The sequence below is a fragment of the Lissotriton vulgaris genome, unplaced genomic scaffold (genome assembly GCF_964263255.1).
Source record: "Lissotriton vulgaris unplaced genomic scaffold, aLisVul1.2 SCAFFOLD_2125, whole genome shotgun sequence".
In the NCBI taxonomy this organism is placed as follows: domain Eukaryota; kingdom Metazoa; phylum Chordata; class Amphibia; order Caudata; family Salamandridae; genus Lissotriton; species Lissotriton vulgaris.
The window spans coordinates 238,078-259,355 of NW_028246696.1; the positions used below are offsets into that span (position 1 = coordinate 238,078).

A 21,278-nucleotide genomic window follows, 5' to 3' on the forward strand; every position below is an offset into this window, starting at 1 on the left:
GGGGGAACGATGGCATTAATTGAGGGGGGCGATAAAGTAGTACAATAGCAAGGACACCACCTTCAGTTTCCAAGCTGATGACTATATTATTTACCCCAGGTAAGATAAGCGAGGCAGTGGTGAGGAATCTGAAAATTTTGTGTATGATAGCCGCTACTCCTCCTCCAGGTCGACTCAAAGAACGATTGACATTGAGGATATAATAGTCCGGTGGTAGGGCCACCAGAACATCCGGATGGGAGTCCGGGGTGAGCCATGTCTCCGTTAGTAGCAAGACATCAGGTTTGTCCGTACTGAGCAGAAGAAATAGATCATGCTGGTGTTTCACCATAGAGCTGGTGTTTAAGTAAAGCACCCGAAGTTGAGTGTCATTACTTAGTGCATGTGGAGGATCCTTAGGGTGAGAGTGAGTGATACCATGGTCAGACCGGGTACATGAGGCCTGTGAGTTCCTGGCAATCTCTAGATGAACAATACGTTCTCGCACGCCTGGCGGGAGTGGAAGGTTTGAGGACTGCAGTTCCCTGAGTACTTTTGCTGGATAGGTGATAAATTGACCAGGGGTCATGGCCCCTGGGCCCGGATGGGCGCGGACGGGCGAAGACGGGCTTGCCTTTGGAGCGGCGTTGGCGCGCCGCCAGCGCGCCCGCTGCGCCCGTCTGCTGCGCCTCCAGGATGAGGGCTCCATTTTGTAGTGACCGAGGGCGAGAGGGGCCTAGCACTAGAGTGCTATCCCTAATCCAGCTCCTCACCTAAAATGGCGGTCCCCCAGGCAGCGTCCAATCGGTTGCAGGAGGTAAGATCAAACAGCGATCACCAGCCAGATGATCCCCAATGTAAGTTTAAGTGGTCCGATTTCAGGGAGCGATGAAACCGCTAAGGTGCGGCGATATTAGAGCAGATTCGTGACCAATTACAAGTATTCCAAGAGTGGTTAAAATACGGCGATTATAAAATGACAGTTCGAATGCACACAGTGAGTCCCGGCTTTCCGCCTCAGGACGTTTTTAAACTAACATGCCACACATGCAATCACAATCATTGGAGTGTGGGTCTCGGGGCTTTTTGTAGTGACCGAGGGCGGGAGGGGCCTAGCACTAGAGTGCTATCCCTAATCCAGCTCCTCACCTAAGATGGCGGTTCCCCAGGCAGCGTCCAATCGGCTGCAGGAGGTAAGATCAAACAGCGATCACCAGCCAGATGATCCCCAATGTAAGTTTAAGTGGTCCGATTTCAGGGAGCGATCAAACCGCTAAGGTGCGGCGATATTAGAGCAGATTCGTGACCAATTACAAGTATTCCAAGAGTGGTTAAAATACGGCGATTATAAAATGACAGTTCAAATGCACACAGTGAGTCCCGGCTTTCCTCCTCAGGACGTTTTTAAACTAACATGCCACACATGCAATCACAATCATCAGGCTGCTGTGTATACACCTCGTGTGCCTCCGCCTGAAAGAGCCAACAAAGGATCCATTTTTAGTAATTTAGCCGCTCTCTGGTTGTTTGGAACAAGAAAGGATGGCTCGCCAAACGATTCATGCTGCTACTTCTTTTATCATCTTTATGGATTGTATAGATTTGAAAACTAATTTTTCCAAATCACACATCATCGTGGTCGGTCCAAAGAGTGTTAAAACCAGAAAATCTATGATTAATAACCATCACAATAATAGAGCTGATAATTTTTGATGTTTAGGTATTTTATTGGCTTTTAGCTGGAGTGTCCCACTGCTTCTGTGGCTCTCAGTTTGTCTGAAAGCTGAATTTCCCATTAATAGATTTATTTTAAGGGTTTGTATGGGTCTGAAACACCAGAATTGTGTACCTGGTTGTATTATATTACGTACACTTTGGTTGACCTTGGTGCTTTTTTTGTTCCAGACAGTGATAACAAACATGGATCAAACATGCTTTATGTACTTAGGCTCATGCGCATAGGGAAGCCCTTGCGCTGACTAAGAGTTAGCTAACCCATTATTACATGGTCAACTCTATGAGCAATATTGAAGTTAATCTGACCTATATATGCCATGTTAACATAGAAGACTTTTGACTTATTTCAGAATAAATCTGTTGCCGCAGTGTATGTTAGTATGGGGCAAGACCTTTGAGTTTCCTCTATGTATTTAAGATTTAGTCTCTATTCCGGACACAGCACCTTGCTTTTATTTGTCCTAAATATAATCCACTGTAACACAATTTTATCTGTCTGCTTTTGCTGCAGATGAATTTTAGTAAAAAGCTACCAGCCCTATTATATTTGTGATTCTTATCCACCTAAAATGCATGTTTTTCTGTAACTAACCCCCACATGCATCCAACTAAAAACCGGTTGCAAAGGGGCAGATTCTCAAAATCTGCCCCTTTGCCACTGGTATTTTTGCATTTGGGATGCATCAGCCCAAATGCAAAAATTGCAATTTAAGGAATCGCAGAATTTGCTAATACTTAAATTGTGATTGGATTTAAGGAATCGCAAATTGCGATTCCTTAAATGCAATGCATGATGCAATTTAAAATAGTGATTTCGCTATTAGGGGTCGCAAATTACTGTCAAATGAAACGGGACGGTAATTTGTGAAAACTTTGAAAAATGCACAAAAGTGCATTTTTCAAAGTTACATGTTACGCACACACATGCCCCAAGAGTGCACATTACAAATTCAGGGGTGCAACAGGGTGTCCTTTTGGCACCCTTGCACCCTTAAAATAGCATGAGCAATTTGCGAGTACCTAATGGGTACTCGCAAATTGCGCATGCAATTCACATTCATGCCTATGGGCCTATAGGCCCATAGTAATGAATGGAAAGCCATTCCTTAATTACGGCTCGCAATTTGCGAGTTGCAATTAAGGAATTAGAAGGAATCGCTATTTCTTTTGCGGTTCCTACATGCATAGGCTTTTGCTATTCCATAATTGCGATTCCTTAATAATCACAATTAAGGAATCCTGAAAGCCTACCTTGATGCATGTGGGGGTTAGTTCTTATCTGGAGTTTTAAATTCAAGTCGATGACATGCAATGTTTTTTTTCGGTCTCATTTTAATATCTTTGTTTCTTTGTATGTCATAATGAATTGCATGTTATGTACTTTTATAATCTGCATTGCTCAAATTAAATAAAGTGATACTTGACTTGTCTAGTCTCACCGCAAAACTTGAGAACGTTAAAGTAACCTGGAGAATGTGTATACTGTGTGTACACAATGCTGTCCCAAATCATACACAATGATGTCCTAAATCTGAGGCACCTATTGCCAAATGTATGTAAAAATAAAAAGAATTTAAAAAAATGGCCATCCCCAGGATTTACCCTGCGTGATCTCACAACTTGTGACACCATGTCGAGCTGTCCCTCCTTTGTTTTGGTGAATGGTAGACAGCACCAATGTACTGCACACACTCAAACTCCCTTTGATCCTGCTCGATCTCCACTGTGCATGGCAGGAATCTGAACCCTCTTCAATGAGTGCGCTAAGGACCAGTCCAATGAGTTTGTGCTAATTCACATGCTCCAATGTGCAGTAGGTAAGATACGCCCCCAAAATGTCCTTGGTTTTTTTGTGTGTCACGTTTCAGTTTCTCTCCTTTCTGCTGCATTCCTATATCACCGCTGTCCAACACAGCACTCCAACGCTTGTTTGCTTAATTACTAGACATCCAACTATAAACGTGGGTTCCTTGAGGGGCGAAAGCTGTTGCCACTTACGTTGTGTGCAAGGATAACCCTTCCACCAATTTCTCGGAGATATATTCATTATATTCTTTATTTGGCCCAGCTGAGGGAGCAAACATCCATGCCTGGTATTCCCTCCACTCCTCGGCTCAACTGTTAACAGTCACCCAGCCCACAAATATCTCACAAACCCCAAATTCCATTATGCCCATATTCCATTACTTCTAACTGACCTAGAACCTACATCTCACGCAGGAGACATGAAACTCAGAACACAACAAAACTGAACATCTGCGTCTGTTTCAATGTGAAATATAACTGAGAGTCTACCTACTCTATCCACTATCCAACTCATACTAAACTACCCTACTTCCCTTGCCGCTCACCCAAAAGCAGTATATTGGTTATAAAAGAGAAACTTCTACTAGTATTTGTGTCCAGCAAAAGAGGTGTACGAGAAGAATGATACCGTTTTATTAAATTAGTAGATAACTCAGGGTTTACAAAACGAGTTACCTGTTGAAGGTAGTCTTATTACTATAGGTATGTCTAAGCCTGGCATTATTGGCCCTATGATTTCTACATATATTTTTCTGTAATTAAAAATATTTACATCTGTAAATGTTCTGTTACTTGGATTGTTTATAAATCAGTAGGATGCAGAAGGTGAAGGTTCGGGTGGGGAGACATCTCATCAGTATAGATTCGCAATGCGTCCTGATCAAAGTCTTTGATGTGCGAATTTTCAGGGATTTCTTAAACATAACTGCTAGGTCTTCTCCTGTCTTGCAGTATGCATACTTGGGGTAGGGAGGCTTCATTGTATGAGGGTGTGGTATCACCCTTGAGCAAAAATTATCTGATGAAGCTGAGTTCAGGTGCTGCATCAAGAGTAGGACAAATATGTTAACGCAATTTTTGTTTGTGGATCTGGCATGAAAAGCAAGCTATTTAGTTGTGCTTTACTTTCCTGGTTGTGTTTGTGCATTCATGGATGAGAAAGGCAGATATGGATGGAGGAGAGGACCATAGCCTGAGGATCTTTGAGGTTAGGCTGGTGGGATGGTGAACCCATGGGCTGGAAGGAGGGGGCCCAGTGGTGGCAGCTGGAGAGGCTGGACTGGAGTTTCAGAGATCCCTAACGGCTGGAATTGTATGAGAATGGTCATGGAGAAAGGCATGTTCTTGCTACTTGGTAATCATGCATGTGTGGTGTGCTATGAGCCTTAGTTTCTTCCAAATGAGATATATTGTAGGTTTTCAGTCTCTTAGAATTGTGGTGCTTTGTGGATGAAATCTGATTGTAGGAGGTAGGTCCCAGTTTAGAGATACATTGATAGCTGATGGACAGGCCCATACGCGAAGGGATATACATTCTAACATGTTGGAGATTGATATATACCAAGTGACTATCCCTACCTTTGTGTAAATATCCACTTTATGTGGACCTGGTAGTACATTACTCAGTAGTGAATTGCCCGTCTGGTAGAGTTGACTGTGAGTAATAGACAGAAGTGACTAACCCCGCCCTGCGGAGCTGATAGTGAAGTATACCCGGTAGCATCTTTTGCATCCCTATAGAGCTGGATTGTGGGTGATACCCTGGAGCAACCATTCCAAACCAATGGATGAGTCTGAGCAAGCTTTGAGGTTAAACCTGACAGAGAAACTATGAACCCAGGGTCCTTAAGGGAGCTAAAGCTAAAGATAGCTACAAAAGGGTGATAGCTTTCCTGGAGGTCTGGGGGCCGGAATGGCTGAGTCTCTAGCACTAGACCCATCCAGGTGCTATTAGGTGTGATGCCCTAAAGCTGTTGCCATTTATCTGGATGTGTTGAGTAAGCAGTCTAGGTACTACAGCAGTTGGGGGCAATGGATCACATGATTTTACCCACTAGACTGCAATCAAGGTTCCTGGCTGAGTTTTGGAAGGTGGATGGGGGCTCAGGGTCAGGGCATGCAAGCAAAACAAGATGCAGCACTCCAACTTGGATAAAACAATAAAACTAAATCAGCAATCCTGATTATTTGAGCACAGCAAACCAAAGTGTGTTTAACTCTTTGTGAGTAGCATATGTCAATTGAAACTACAGGACTCACAATGCACCACTAATAAGAGCATAAGGACCAAGAAAAGCACATAACATCCAATCACCTAAGGAGTCAGTGTTACAACTGCACAGAATGCTTCAGGGTGTCTCTCATCTTGCAGTGGCTGTATGTATGAAGGATGACAGATGCCCTCTGTAAGCGGTAGGTGGTAGGGGAAGGGGTATGCTCTTAGAGAATCTTGCTCACTGGCAAGAGGCAGATGATTGGCAGGGAAATGTTCTGACACTGTTCCGTGGATTTCAAAGTAAGGTGTGAAAAAATTTAAATAAGAGTGGTTAGCACTGTTTTCTTCCTTCAAGTGTTCTCTCTTTACAATTAACTTTTATGGCACAACAAGCTGCTCTACTCCACCTTTGCTGAAGCAATAAAACAGCCACAGCCCACTTCATAAATATATATCCTTGTTTGTTAGGTGCAACATCTTTAAATGGGTGTGACAAGTGCAGACTGGAACAGTGCTCCCCACTACATTTAATGCACTGCCCCCAATGCAGCGGAAATCTGGATGGTGGCACATTAGTGAAATGTAGGACAGCCGTTCTAAGAGACTGGTCTGTCTTTCACTATGAAAGCAGCTATTTAACCTGCTTTTGAAAGGGGGCAAGATTCCCACTGCAGACAGGTGCAGTGAGTGACTGCAACATCTTCATGCAGGGGGGTGTCAGTAGCGGCTCCTGGTGGGAGTGCTGCAGGGGGGCGACGCAGGGCGGGTAAGGGGTAGGGTAGGGGGTAGTAAACTCTGGATTATGGCCTAACTCGTATTTGTCGCTGCAGCGCATGCAACGAAATTCGTTTTATTATTTTATTTGTATACTTACCTCCGTTAGGCCATAATCCAGGGTTTACTACCCCCCACCTTGCCCCTCCCCCGCCTTGCGTCACCACCTGGCAGCAGTCCCTCCAGGAACCGCTACTGGGGGATGCCCATGGGAACTCAGTACCCGCACTTCAAGGGTACATTCACATGCATAGGGATGCCCATGGGAACCTTGTGCCCGCATTTCAAGTGTCTCTTGGGGGCACACTGACTGTGCAACAAGTCTTTGTGCTGAACAGTCAGCGTGCCTCTCAACATAATCTTTGTCTCTGCATCCATTCCTCTATTACAGCATAGGTGAATAGGCAAAGTGGTTCCTCATTTGCATGGGGCAACAAACAGTAAATGAAAACAAATCGGCTCCTAGTGAGTAGCCATCATTAATTGAAATGACAGTGATCCAGCGCTCCTACTAAAATTCTGCATAAATGATGTCATCATCTACCACCAAACTTACCAATCAATACCAGGCCCATAAAAATAACAGAGCAGCTGAATCATGAGGCGAATGAATCTAATATGTTGTTTAAACTATCTACAATAAACAAGACCGGTTTGTCATTTTAATACGTTTATTCAAACATATTCTTGGAAGCTTAGGCTTTGGAACTTTATTAAACAAGTATTAGAAAATGTCATAAAGAAAGATTCATTCAGCATTTATAAAGAGAGCTTGTTTCAAGAAATATTAATCATTAATAGAAATAAATGAGAAAGAGCATTTCCAAACCCTAACTAATTCCCTGTCTCTACCCTCATCGCCAGAAAACAAAGTCTTTAAAAGTCTCCTTTCCTTACGTGTATTCATCGGTCATCAGAACACGTCCCTCTGGAATCAAGAAGCGTAGGCAAAAGTCTGCTCCTTGAGCCAATTCTTTATACCCTAAAACTAAGGCTAAACTAACTATTTTCACATTCCAACAGCTGAATTCTGGCCCCCCATTGGCTGAACCACCTCATGCCACTGTAAATTGTGACATCTTCCACCTCAGGTCCGGGCTTTTACACAAAGCCATTGTTCATGCACAGAGTCCTGGCGGCACTTCCTTAGGCTGCTACAATTTGTAGCAAAGATGTTCATGTAGTGCACAGAAAATGCCACGACTCACATCCTGGCCTTGAGCCCGTCCGTTCTGAGCTTCTCGTGGCACAATAGCAAACCTCTCCAGAGTCGTCTTTTGCAGTTCTTTTCAAAAACTTTTCACAATAAAAGTTTATAGGCTTCTCATCTTTTTCAAAATAAGTTTTCTCGTGTGGCTTTACATCAGCAGGCCTCTTTTCAGAAAGCGTCAATTTTCTGCGCCACTTTAGCTTGCGTCACTGCGTTACTTTTAGCTTGCGTCACTTTTTCAGAATGCATAATTTTTCTGCAGCCAACTCTAGGCTTCTTTTGTAAAACTATTATTTAAACAAACACAAAACATCAATTAATGAAAGAATTGACATTTGTTCTGTTACCCACCCCCTTTGCTAAATGTTAACCCATTAATTATGTTACATAGCAAAAGCACATTTAAGCAGCATATATTACCTTTGATGTACCAATCCGATCTGAACCTGCATTTGTCACAGAAAAGACAAGACAGAAGCACATTTAAAAAGCGCATGCTATTATTTTTGACATCAGCAGTTAGTATATGACAAAGACAATAGACAATAATTATTGTATTATTTCTTTTGCATTTTGCACAAATAAGCATAATGTTAGTCCCATATGTTGATGTTGCACAGTTTATTCTAGGTTGATTTAATAACATGCAGCAAACATATTAGTTTTATTAAAACATTATGGAAGACTGACTTCACAAGCCTGAACAAAATATTGTTCATTAACCCGCTCCATCAACAGCACTCATAATTCACCATGTGTTACAAGTTGCTCCCTTTTCCCCTTCTAGCTTGTCTGGTTTTTGTTTTTTTAATTTCTCCTGCCTCAAGCTCCTCCATTGCTCACCCATGCCCTGTAATCCCCATGGCTCCTCCCCCTCATGGACCCCCAATAATTATGACGCGTATACAGCAAGCATCCATCCATACACATCATCAGTTATCAGAACAGATGAACTGAGACCATATGGTAAATTGTAAATCATCTGGAAAAGAGGCAGGCTTGTAAGTCAATGCATGCTTTAGGGAGTGCCTTGTCTTGCAGAGGCTGTGGAAAAGGAAATGTGCAGAAGATCTGAAGCCCTGGATAGGTCAGTAGGGGAGAGACAACCTCCTAGAGAGTCATGCGAGACTGAACTAGAGGAGAGTGGCAGCTGATAGGTAAGGTAGATCCTACAAAACAGTAATGTTGGAGAGAAAGCAAGTATGGAAAACAAAACATTATTGTTGTCAGCACTGCATTCTTCCTACAGACACACTCACTAAAAGCAATGTTTATGGCACAAGGAGATGCTGCACTACAGTTTACAAGAAACAGTAAAGCAACCGCAGTGTGCCTGATTTTACAGATTGCAGAAAATCAAATGTTTTCGACTCCTAGTAAGTGGCCAACATCAATGGAACCTACAGTATTCATAACACACCAGTAATGAGAGCAGATGGACTAAGCCCAATAGGGCAAAATCGTTTACCAGGAGAAAGGGCAACAATGCGAGGGCACAGGAGCACTTCAGGGTGCCACTTCTCTTGTAATGTCTGTGGAAACGAAGGTGTGCATAAGGACAGTTACCTGGTTGGGAGGATGAGGGAACGGAAGGCTCCTAGGGAGCAAACTGTGTGCAGGACACCTACAACAGTATTTTTAGTTTTCTCTTGAGGAATGGGATATAACAATGGGAACTGGTGTGTCCACACTGATTCCTACTTGCTTTTATTCATTATGGGAATTCCTAATCTGAATATTTTTCCTTCACATATTTAACCAAATGTATTCTTGTAGTGAGTGCAGCGATATGTCACCACATAATTTGTTATTCTATCTATTTTGCTGGTAACTTCTGCTACCAGCTGAATCTTGATTTCTGAGTCTCTAATATCAATAGTTTCACTTGGCTGTGGCCCATCCCACTGCATACCATTGGGTGGCATTCTTGTCAATCGCATTTGTTTCTTATTTAATGGCTTCCCTTCTGCTTCTTGTGGTTTCCCTTAAGCATACATTTTTAACCATCCATTGCATTGGATGAAACGTATTCTCCCACTCAAGGAATTCATGTAACTCGTTTTTAGGTCTTGCCTAGCGATGCAGCGCATGTGCTGCTCACCTTGGCGAGACCTATAGTTGCCGGTTTCTCTGACGAAAGGAGACAGGAGGTGGCACGCGCAGACAGGAGACGTGTACTCGCGGGCAGGAGATGTGCACTCCGTACGCGTGCACATCTCCTGTCCCCGCGTGAACACAGCACACTCATGGCACACTTTGACTTTCCCTCCCTCCTAGTTAGTTTCAGTGTTGACATCATCACAGAGGACAAAGCAGGAAGATGTTGCTTCCTGCTTCGACCACCTAAATTGCCTTGTTTAATTGGTTAATGAGCGTAATGTGTTTCAGATCTCCGTATCTGCATCACTAGCATTCCTGCAGGCAGAAATCTCAACCAGATGTCTGACTCGCGTCCAACCCCCGCCGCACGCTCCCTTTCATGTGGTCCTTATTAAAGAGAATAATAATAGCTTTGCACGGCGATCCAATCTTTGCACTTATCACTATCGGGGCTGTTTAATCGCATTCTAGTGTACGGCAGCGCTAATAATGTTTAAAGGCCCGGGGCTGTGGTCTGGACTTTACATCAGGGCGCTCATGGGGTAGTAGGTGCGAGCCGCTTGGCTGACACCAAGCCCCGCCCACTGCCCATCCAAATTGTCAACGCAAGGAACTAGCTTCGAAACCGAGCCTGGCTGAGGGGGCTTCTCACCTAGAAATAGTACCTGAAATTAACTTTGTTTTATATTTTTAGTCTAGAATGCGCTGCTTAATGACAACAGCAACTAGGGAGGGAAAAGGAGGCTTTGGGTAAAGATTTGTTATCATTGATGTGAATATTTACTGTTATGAAACGCTCTGATACCTTCGGATCTAGCTAGCGCCATATATAACTCTCAAATAAATAAATAAGTTATAGTAAGAGATGATAGTTGCAGCTCCTAGAAATGGCTGAATTGCGATATAAAGCTCTACATAACAATTATTAATACTATTATTTGCACTGCCAGGGCACATGTAAGAGAAACACAAAAACAAGCATTTGCATTGCAATAGGTCTCGCATTTACGAGAGTTTGTGCTATTGGCATTGTAAATGAAAATGCTGTTTATTTATGTGTTGATTTTTAAAACATAAATAAAAGGCATTTAACAATGCCAATAGCGTAAACTCTCGCCAATGCGATACCCGTTGCATTGCAAAGGCTTGTCTCTTTTCCTTTCAACAATTCATGGGAGTGCAAATGTTTTATCCCTCACTTGCTGCTTCCCTCTCAAATATCCAATCGTGTTCCACTTTGCTCCCTTTCCCTCCTCTAGCTTGTCTGTTTTTTTTCTTCTAAATTTCTCCTGCCTCAAGCTCCTCCATTGCTCACTCAAGCCCTGTAATCCCCAATGCTCGTCTTCTTCACAGATTTGTCTTCTCCCCCTCGTGGACCCCGAATCATTAGGACTGCTAGTCAGCATGCATCCATCCATACTCATCATCACACTTGTTTTGAAGGGTGAGAATTTGACATTGCTGCTCAACATCAGCAAAAGCATTGATCTTTTTGCTGATGCTGTATAGCATTGTCATAAAGCATTGACCAAGCCAATAGGTCGCCATAGGCAGCTAAAAGGGCAGATCTATTGGCTTTGCCATGCATTTTCGAAAGTGTGTACACAGAAACTATACATGCATGTACATCATTTGCATCTAAATACCCACCTCTTATGCAAGCATTTGCACCTGTATGAGTCCTAATTAAGACTGCATTATTATATGTACTTATTTATGCAGTTTTTTCAGGGTGAACATTGTCCAAAGGTATTATACTAGTTGATATAAAAAAAATATATAAATTGCATAAAAAGTCAGCCGACCCCAACAATAATAATGTAAGCTTAACACAACACCAGAGAGTTGAAAATATTGGTGGAGAAATGGTGGGAAATAAAAAAATAAAAAATTATACTTGCAACACCTTAGTCCGATGGACACCCTGGGAAACAACCTTTACAACTCAACTTTTACACCGCACTACCATTACAACGAAACTTTTATAACGCAACATCCATGACAATGCATACATTTACAACGCAACCAGTACAACGCATGACACTACAACGCACACCACTACAATGCATGCCATTACAACGCAGTCATTACAACGCATACCATTACAACGCATAGCATTACAACACATAGTACCCTTACACTATCCAACACTTACTCTACTGTTGCACCCCCTGGAGTTAGAATAGTAATTGTTACCCCTACACTATCCAACACTTACCCTACTGTTGCACCCCCTGGAGTTAGAATAGTAATTTTTACCCCTACCCTATCCAACACTTATCCTACTGTTCCACCCCCTGGAGTTAGAATAGTAATTTTAACCCCTACACTATTCAACAATTACCTTACATGCAATGTAATTTTATGCGTTCTAATGGTATGCGTTGTAAAGGTAGTATGCATTGTAGTGGAATGCGTTGTAATGGTATGCGTTGTAATGGATGTTGCGGTGTAAAAATTGCGTTGTAAAGGTTGGCGTTGTAAAAATATGCGTTGTAACGTCATACATCCAGACACCCCCCTCCCCCACCACCAAAAAAACCCAAAACCAAAAGAATTAGCATTCAGAGATGTGGCGAGGAGAAGTTCGTGAAAAGGTATTAAAAACATAGGTGAAGAGGCAAGACAAGGTGGAGTAAGAAAACAGTATGTAAAGAGGCAGGGGAAGAATTAGATGGAAGACATGTGAGAAGGAGGTGCCCCTGCACCTTAGGGCTGCCTCATGGCTCTGGGAATTCAGGAAAGGACTCAAGACCTGGCTGCTTGATTGTACAGAGCACCACAAAGCAGGTAACAACTCCTGCGCCTCGAGACCCTCACATGTGATTTGCAGCGCTTCATAAAAATGATTGATTGATTGATAGAAGTCAGAAGAGACCCCTAGAAAGGAGGTGAAAGTGTATTAAGGAGTTCAAGAAGAATGGGATTCCTCCTCCCTTTGTTAACTGCCTCCTGGCATAGTGTTGTAATCTTCTTGACCGTATTCAGTCTTCCTGATTTACTTTCTGCAACACATAGCATTAGCAACTTAAAAACGTCTAAGAAATTAAAATAAAATAAATTCCATACTGTATTAGGGGTAAACCTAGTTTAATTGGGAGTATCTAGCAATGCTTTCTCGATAGGCCTCCCATGAATGAGGAGGTGCCTGGGGCAGGTCAAGAGTGGACGATGGCTTGAGTGAGCTGCTAAGAAGAGCAAGCCCCTCAGCAAACATAATGCGAATTTTCAAATCTTGAAATATGTTCATTTACAGTCGATAGCGACAGTTATTTAAAAAACGGCAATGCATATTTTGCTTTTTCATGAAATGAGTGTTATGCTCCTAGTGTCATAACTAAAAGGAAAACATTACAAACACCGGCGAGACAGTGCAATAAAATATGGTTATGTTATTTTTAATGAGTCAAACACTGTAAAAAGGCTTCCTAATGATTTGCTACATCAACGCCTGAGGGAAGTGAAGAAAAACTGAGGTTCAATTGCTGCAAATTAAAGGCAAGCATTACCATTGTGATGTCTTTGTGAGAGACTTACGACTTATGCATCTCACAAGTATGCCTCCAATTTGGAAGACTGGTGCGCATTTAGAAGGGCCAATCTTTCCGCCACTTCTCATTATTTGTCAAGCACTAAAGATCTATTATCCTTTCAAAGCTGGTCATTGAACGAGGCAAATTGACATGAGCTAGCAGTCCTCTGCAGGTCCAACAAACTATATATATATATATATATATATATATATATATATATATATATATATATATATATATATATATATATATATATGTATATATATATACTTGGCAATCATGTTGGTGTCCGAAAAAGCAAAGCCAGAAATTGCTTTTTGAAATCGATTGGCTCTCTGAAATAAAATTGAGTTTCGGCTTTTAGAGTGGGAATACAGGTCAACTTGACCTTAATGTAATGGTAAGCACATTTTACATCCACAACGTGCAGATGAGCACACCCTCACAAATTTCCTTGCTAAAGGACCATCTGCAGTTTGTACACATCAGTTAGTCTATTTTACATTTTCATGGTACACCAGCATGAAAAAATTGGAGGCAGTAACAATGTATACAATTGGTATTTTAAACTTGAAAACATGCAGTGCACAATGAGGACTTTAGATGGGAAACATTTCCTTTGTTTACTCTGTCAAAATTGTCATTACGTGAAAGCAAATCAGAAGCCTATTTGAGCACGTTTCTTAAATATTTTTACAGAACTTTCAGACCTAAGTTGAACTAGATACTATAAGCGACCGGTTGGTTTTTATTGTGAAATATTTTTCATGTGTTTTCCTCAGGTGTTAAAGGGTTTTCCAGAATGCCTACAAGCTGATATTTGTCTGCACCTGAACCAAACTTTGCTCCAGAATTGCAAGGCGTTCCTTGGAGCCAGCAAGGGATGTCTGAGAGCCTTGGCTATGAAGTTTAAGACGACGCACGCGCCGCCTGGGGACACACTCGTCCACTCTGGTGATGTTCTGACCGCCCTCTACTTCCTCTCAAGGGGTTCCATCGAAATCCTGAAAGACGACGTCGTTGTAGCGATTCTCGGTAAGTGACTTAAGAAACAGCAAAAGGTAAATCTGCTTTTTTGGTGCTTTTTGTTGCAATAGAAATTCACTTGCGTGGGGAGATTTGATTACAGCCTCTATTTCAAGATGTTGGCCTGCACTCTCACCAAGACGGTCTTCATGATTTAAAAAACATCTAAAGTGTGTACAGAATATGTTTACAGTGTGCCTTCCTTGCATCTTCCCTCCAGCCCCATCCCTCCACCAATAAGCACTTCTGTATCCCTTTCTTTACCTACTGATCTCTTTTGCTTTATTTTCTGCCAACAACCTCAGAATATTGCTTATTCCCAAAGTTTTTCCCTTTCCCTTGTGTGTTTCTTCATAGATTCCTATGTTGATCTGGTTTACACTTTTAAGACGGTTGTTACATCTTAAGATATTTCTTGCAGTAGCTAATTTAACACCTTCTTGTAACAGCCTCCCCACAGGGCTGTAGGTTTAAGTTTTGTCTAGGGCTCTTTCATATAAAGCATTCTAGCTCGTCTTGTTCGTGTTTAAATTCTTCTCAGCATGAATAAGTCTGACCCTATCCCCAGGGGTGTCTCTTGGGGGATGCTACGATTGTTACACCTTCTGCTATCCAGGACCTTTCTTTCTAACATACTCATAAATCTGGCAGTGTGTGCATATCCTATTTGTTCTACACACAGACGGGTTGTTGTGATAACCTTATTACCTCTACAGAGTTCTGCCTTCAGACTATGCATACAACTGTAAATGAGTTGCAGAGTGTATGACAGGGGTGTAAAGCAGGTCCCTGCAGCCCCTTTGGCACAGGGGGCCCTCCATAGCTTCGAGACCCCCAAATACTTCAGGAGCGCCACGCTCCACCCATGGCTAATGAATATCTGGGAGATATGGAAGTCTCAGGGGCTCCTCTTCACACTCTGCAGTGGGGACCCAGCATTTTAGGGTTCTGCCACTGTGTATGGATGTTCAAGAAGCCACATTTGCCTTCTTTGTAGGGCACCTGTCTTTTTTAGCATGCTTCACACTTTATGTGTGGCTAGCTTTCCAGTGACATAAGCAAATTATTATGTAAACGATGCTCATCTTTAATTATGCCAAAGACTATTGCATGACGGAAAGAAAGATTGTTTTAATTAGCTTGCCATTACTTTAATTACTGTGCCTCACATCTTCCATGACTGCTTCTTTGCTCATTTGTTTTTAAGTATTCTGATAAACACACTACAGCAAAATCTCGCTCAAGTTTGGAACCCACATACATTATTATCGTGATTTTGTAAGTAATCTGCTGATATTATATATTAGAATACATTTGGCCAGTGAATGGGTTTATTATAAATCTCAGCTTATTTATGAAATCTTTATGAGCCATCCAACTGCTTTAATCTCATAAAGGTATGTTGTATACTTAGAGGTGCTACAGATGCATGATACATTACACATTTTCCAAAGAAAACTCAATCATCCATCTAAGCTTAATCTACTCTTGAAAAGTGTGTCCACATTACTCTGCCTGATTCTTGAACACAGGTATAAAAATGCATAACTATTGTATCCGATAAGTCAAATCTCTCCAAAATGCTTGCTATGCTGTATGATGATATGCATTCTTCTCTCCATTCCAATAAGCGCTGACAACACTGTAGTTTAAGTTGGAGAGCTGTGGTCACCACATGTAGATCGACTGTGGCATGTGCAGCACATGAAAGTCAATGGCCAAAAATGCCTTCAGAATCTATAGTGACTTCATGCAACCTTTCAGACCTGAGAACATCAGCTGGTTGGCCCCATTTGAAAGCTAAGGTCACTCAACAGCTTACTGGTTGTGGCTTATTGTACAGAGTAAAAGCAAGAAATGAAGAAACTAAAAAGTAAATATGGATTTTGCAACCCTGTTTATTTCCTCTTCCTCCTCTGTCTTCACAAACCCGAGACCAGGGAAAGTGCGAGGGGCACCTGAAGGTAAACCACTCTGGCTATGCCTGTATGGTGCCCATGATGCACTATCCAAGCAAGCACAATGGACTAGTGCTCACAAGAGTAGTTAGGCACAAACCGGATCTCAATATTGCACAATAGAAGTTACCATTAACTGCAAGAGGTTTAGGGGGGTTGAAATCCTACTCAGGAAACAAGCACAGTTCTTATCAGGGTGACACACAAAAGGTCATTAAAGATTAAAATTCACTAAATTAACCTGTGCTCAACATTCTAGTAGGTTAGCACAAACGTAGTCAGGCTTAACTTAGAAGCCCTCTGTGAAGTATTTATGGAAAACTCAAACAGTAATTAAGTGAAAGAACACCACAAGAAAAATCACTCACCAATTCATGAAAATAGAATACATTTGAATACATTATTTGAGACCAAAACGGCAAAAATCCAATCAGTAGAACTGGAGAAATGCAATTTTAAAGATTTAAATCAAAGTAGCGGAAAAAGAAGCAAAATGCCATCTGAGGGTATCTGGTCTTGCTGGACAGAGGCAAAGTCACAAGTTCAGGCTGACAATGATAGAGTGCAGGCCGACCACAGGGCCAAGTTTGGCACACTGAGGATTCACCATCTGGTCCAGTGCACGATTGGGTGATCACAGGTCCTTATACAATTATGAAATTGTCAGTAAGTAGGGTTTGGCAATGAAACATGTTGGCCATTCATAATAAAATGTTTTAAACATAGGATTTAGTTTTAATCGTTAATATGGGCATGGAATAAAGAAATATACTAGATGCCACTTTAACACATTTTTCAATTTTTTTCAGGAGGAGAGGATAGCCTCTTTTCCTTTATGATGACATATTGGTGGCTGATTAGTGTGTTGGAGTTTACTCAGTACAGGGGCACACACAAGCAGCACTTTTTGATTCATTTTAGTTGGTTTATCTATCTTATAGGAAAGCTGCCAATGATGAGAAAGTGAGCAAGTTGGTGAGTAACAGCCAAGTAGCTCGTGGTGGTTGCTTAAGTGAGGCACTTCCTGTATTTTTACACAATTCTTCACACAATCTCAGTGAATGGGATTGATGTGAATATCCTTTGTCACCTGTCAAAAGCATCACATGCAGGCATTAGGGTAGTCTCCAAAAGGTATTGGAACTGGACCCTTCCCTACTACAAGAATTAAAATGGTATGCGGTTTGCCTTAAGAATTGAGCATACAATGAGGCTGGCAGCTGTGCAGTGAGGCTTTTCAGGGCTTCGCATCACTGCGTTGATTCAAATAAAACTTGCAGCTGTGCGGCAAGGCTTCGCAGGGCTTCATGTGGCTTTGCACTGGATGTGGTGGAACCTTCAATTAGGCTAGGAGGAACCAAGGCACAGGACGTGGGGAGGCACCACTTGGGGATCAAGAACTCACTCCAGAACAGCCCTGAGGTCTCAGGCACTCCTGTTGCATATCCAGGTAGGTCCAGTACAGCGGGTCAGCTGGGCAGTTGCAGGGAGGCCTTGTGTGAGCTCAACGTAAGTAATCTTCGGACAGGCAATATCTCATGCACACTGATTTGCTTTTAGCTTAGACAGTTTGGTTCCAGGATCTCCTATTGATCTAGTGGCAAGAAGCTATCCTCACCATAAATAAATACATAGGTTAGCCAAATTATAGTCAAAATAGAAACTAGGACTAATCAATAACTGAGTTATAGTTCAAAATAGAGTTTAAAAGATTTTTTACAGAACTGTTAATAAAAACAATACAGAAGAATGTATATTTTGCCATAAAGTCTCGGATACAGAACACATAATATAGAGAGATGTAATTGCCTAAATAGGGATTTTATTATGATTTATGATTCCAAGTCTCAAACTTCTATGAGTACTGACATTGTCATAAGAGAGTAAAAGAAAATCTCAAAATAATTGGAAGAAAATTGAGAAGCCACTCCCGAACCTTCAAAACAAGGGGCTTTATACATAGTTACATCATACATTATAGTTTACAGATAACAACAAAGAGAACTGCAGATTCAGCATGGTATGATCATGGTAGTCTCATTGGCTAAACAAAAACAGCCTTGTAATTATTAAGACCCGTTTCTTAAGATAAGAGAATTCTTCTGCTTGCTTCCTCAGCAACTGTGCTCCAGAAATGTACAACATAACATGACACATTTCCCAAACAATAGCTCGTAGAATTATGTTTTCCTGCAAGCCTGCATCAGAACTTCCAGGAGAAATCCTTTCAAAATTATACATAGGTACATGATTTAAAGTTTCATTCATAATACATGCTTTCTAATACAATCACTTTTTCATTGCACTGTGTGTTCCACAGAAACAGTAAACAGAGAAGACTCGCAAAGGTCTCCGATTGGGAGGTGGACCTGACAGGAGCAAGATGAGCTGAAGATCAGGAACCTCATCAATTCTATCAAAATTGAGTCTCTACATGCAAATGTGGTCTAATTATATTACAATATTAATCACACTTCTAATCAACCTCATGAATGTATTTCAATTGCATTTTAAGTAATTCATTTGTTACAACTATGTGCATCATTTAAATCTCTAATTTGTACAAGTAAATTGTCACCCAATTGTACTTATAAAAACTTTAATAACTCCCCTCTAACTATTTTTAAATAAACACTACAACCCCATTAATAAGCTTTTTTAATCAGCCATTAGTTAGTTAGAACTTTCATTTTCTTACATAATTCATTATTCGCCTCCATTTCCTTTCATTTTGCTATACTCAATCTCTGTAGTCGTCCATTTCCATATTGATTGAGCTTTTCCTTTTTCTGGATTTAGTATTGCTCTTAGCCCTACTAGTATGTCTCATAATTCTACACTCTAACAATATTAGTAAAAGAAATGGAGTTATTCCACAAGTCATCATAATTATTATAGGTGGTGAAACTGATTGAAGAACACCACCATCAATATTACATAAGCATTCATCTACTTTACCAAAGCTACTTCCTAACTCCATTATCCAGAATGTTACAGTCTCCCATAGTCCTAGTTCATCCAAAGATCTTATTTAATAATTCAAATTAGTCATACTAGTAATAAAAGATCAATTATTCCAGTATAATCTGGTATGTAAGTAGTGCACCTCTTAGCTTTAGTCACTTTGCAAAGTCCTCTCTTTTTCACCTAAAGAATACCTAAAACAAGACAGTTCTGCCTGACCATTGCTCTAATTGCTACCTTCTCTATATGGAATAACTTAAAAGACCCTGCTGTATATACACTAAGCCTATATACTCCTGTAGATAACCATTTAATCTTCACTTCATTTATTGCCACCTCCCATTGAAGGAATAACTGCTCCTAAAATGTCTAAAACCACTTGTCCAAAATGTTTCACTCTCTTTCAACTATGTTCTTCATCTAACTCATCTACATGATCAGTTGCAGGAAAACTAAAGCCGAGTAACATGACCCCAACCAATTTCTTGGCACATTAAAATAAGTAGTCTTTCCACAAATATAATACATTTCCCATAAAATGTGTTCTCCTCCAGACAAAAGATTTCAACTAACCTTTGTTCAGGGAGTTACTAAATGACAAAAGGCGAAACCTGAGGTTGGCTTAAAGGAAATGGAGACAACACCCCTCATCCTCCCAGTTACAGCTTCTAAGAAAGAGTAGAAACGCTTACAACAAAAGCATTCTCAGATCTAAAAAAGATTTCTTTAGTACTGAACTTGATAATACCAAAAACAGACAAACTGAACATGGAAACTCTTCAAAACAATAAAACAATAATCAAACAGGCTGGACAAATCCTCTCATGAATCTACAAAATCCAACTAAGCTGAGAGGAATTCTCTACTTTTTTTTACATCCATAGCCAACTCCTTGGAAAGCGAGCTATTGACAGCCACTGATTCACTCACTAACCCGTGGATATTCCAACATGGCCCACTACTCTCTCCATTGGCGAATCTAAAAATAAAGCACAATGGTTGGATTTCAAGCTAAATACCACAATGACATTGCTAGAATCCTTTCGTCTATAAATCCAAATAACCACTACAATGATCCTCTCCCCTCTAAATGCCTTCTGTTACTCTACCAGTGTATCATCTCCATTTGGACTAACATAGTTAAAGCTTCCTTATCTCAAGGTTCCTTACCAGACGGACTCAAAATAGGGCAAGGTTCTTCCCATCTTAAAAAAACTGACAGGGAACCCTGCTGAGCCAAATAACTTTAGGCCATTGACCTATATACCTCTTTTAGCTAACGAGCTAGAAAAATGTCTGCAACAACAGTTGAGCCAACACATTCTGAAATTCGATTTGCATGACAACTGTCAATCTGGGTTCAGACCAGGTCAGAATACCGAATTTGCAATTCTTCATATAGTGGACGATGCTCTGCATGCACTTGATCAAAACGAAACCTGCCTATTAGTTCTTCTTGACTTGGCATCTGCATTTGACATGGTAAATGGCTAGCCTGACTTGAAAACAGAATGGGGTTATCAGGTACTGTCGTAGAGTGGTTAAAGTCCTTCTTGCTGAACAGAACCCAAAGATTTTTTCCAAAGCAAGATCTGTCATCGATGTCCCCTATTTCAATTGGAGTTCCGCACGGCTCAACTTTATCCCTTTCACTTTTTAACCTTTACATCGAACCACTAACTGAAATTCTACAGCATGCTAGCACATCTTTCCACATGTACTCTGATGATACCCAGACTTTTATGGAGATCTCTTCTATCGTGAAGATCATGGCAAAAAATCATGCCTTAAAGTTGACCTTACAATGGTTAGCCTACAATCATCTTAAATTCAATACACAAAACAGAATTTCTTTTAATTTCTCCACCCAAAACCTCCTCTGATGTTAAGGTATAGACCAAGAAGATCACTGTTCTAAATTGTACCCCGGTCCTGGTTGACTCACTTGAAATTACACAAAGAACCTTAACATGCAA

General features: G+C 41.1%; 1 protein-coding gene across 1 annotated transcript in view; it reads left to right on the top strand.

Moving 5' to 3' along the window:
• LOC147665788 (voltage-gated inwardly rectifying potassium channel KCNH7-like) overlaps window positions 1-21,278 on the top strand; it is a gene marked incomplete at its 5' end in the record, with an annotated part of 344,861 nt that overhangs the window by 157,569 nt on the left and 166,014 nt on the right. Inside the window, one exon of the mRNA XM_086949481.1 lies at window positions 14,137-14,389. Within this exon, the coding sequence (XP_086805607.1) occupies window positions 14,137-14,389 (253 nt within the window). The remainder of the gene's footprint in view (window positions 1-14,136; window positions 14,390-21,278) is intronic.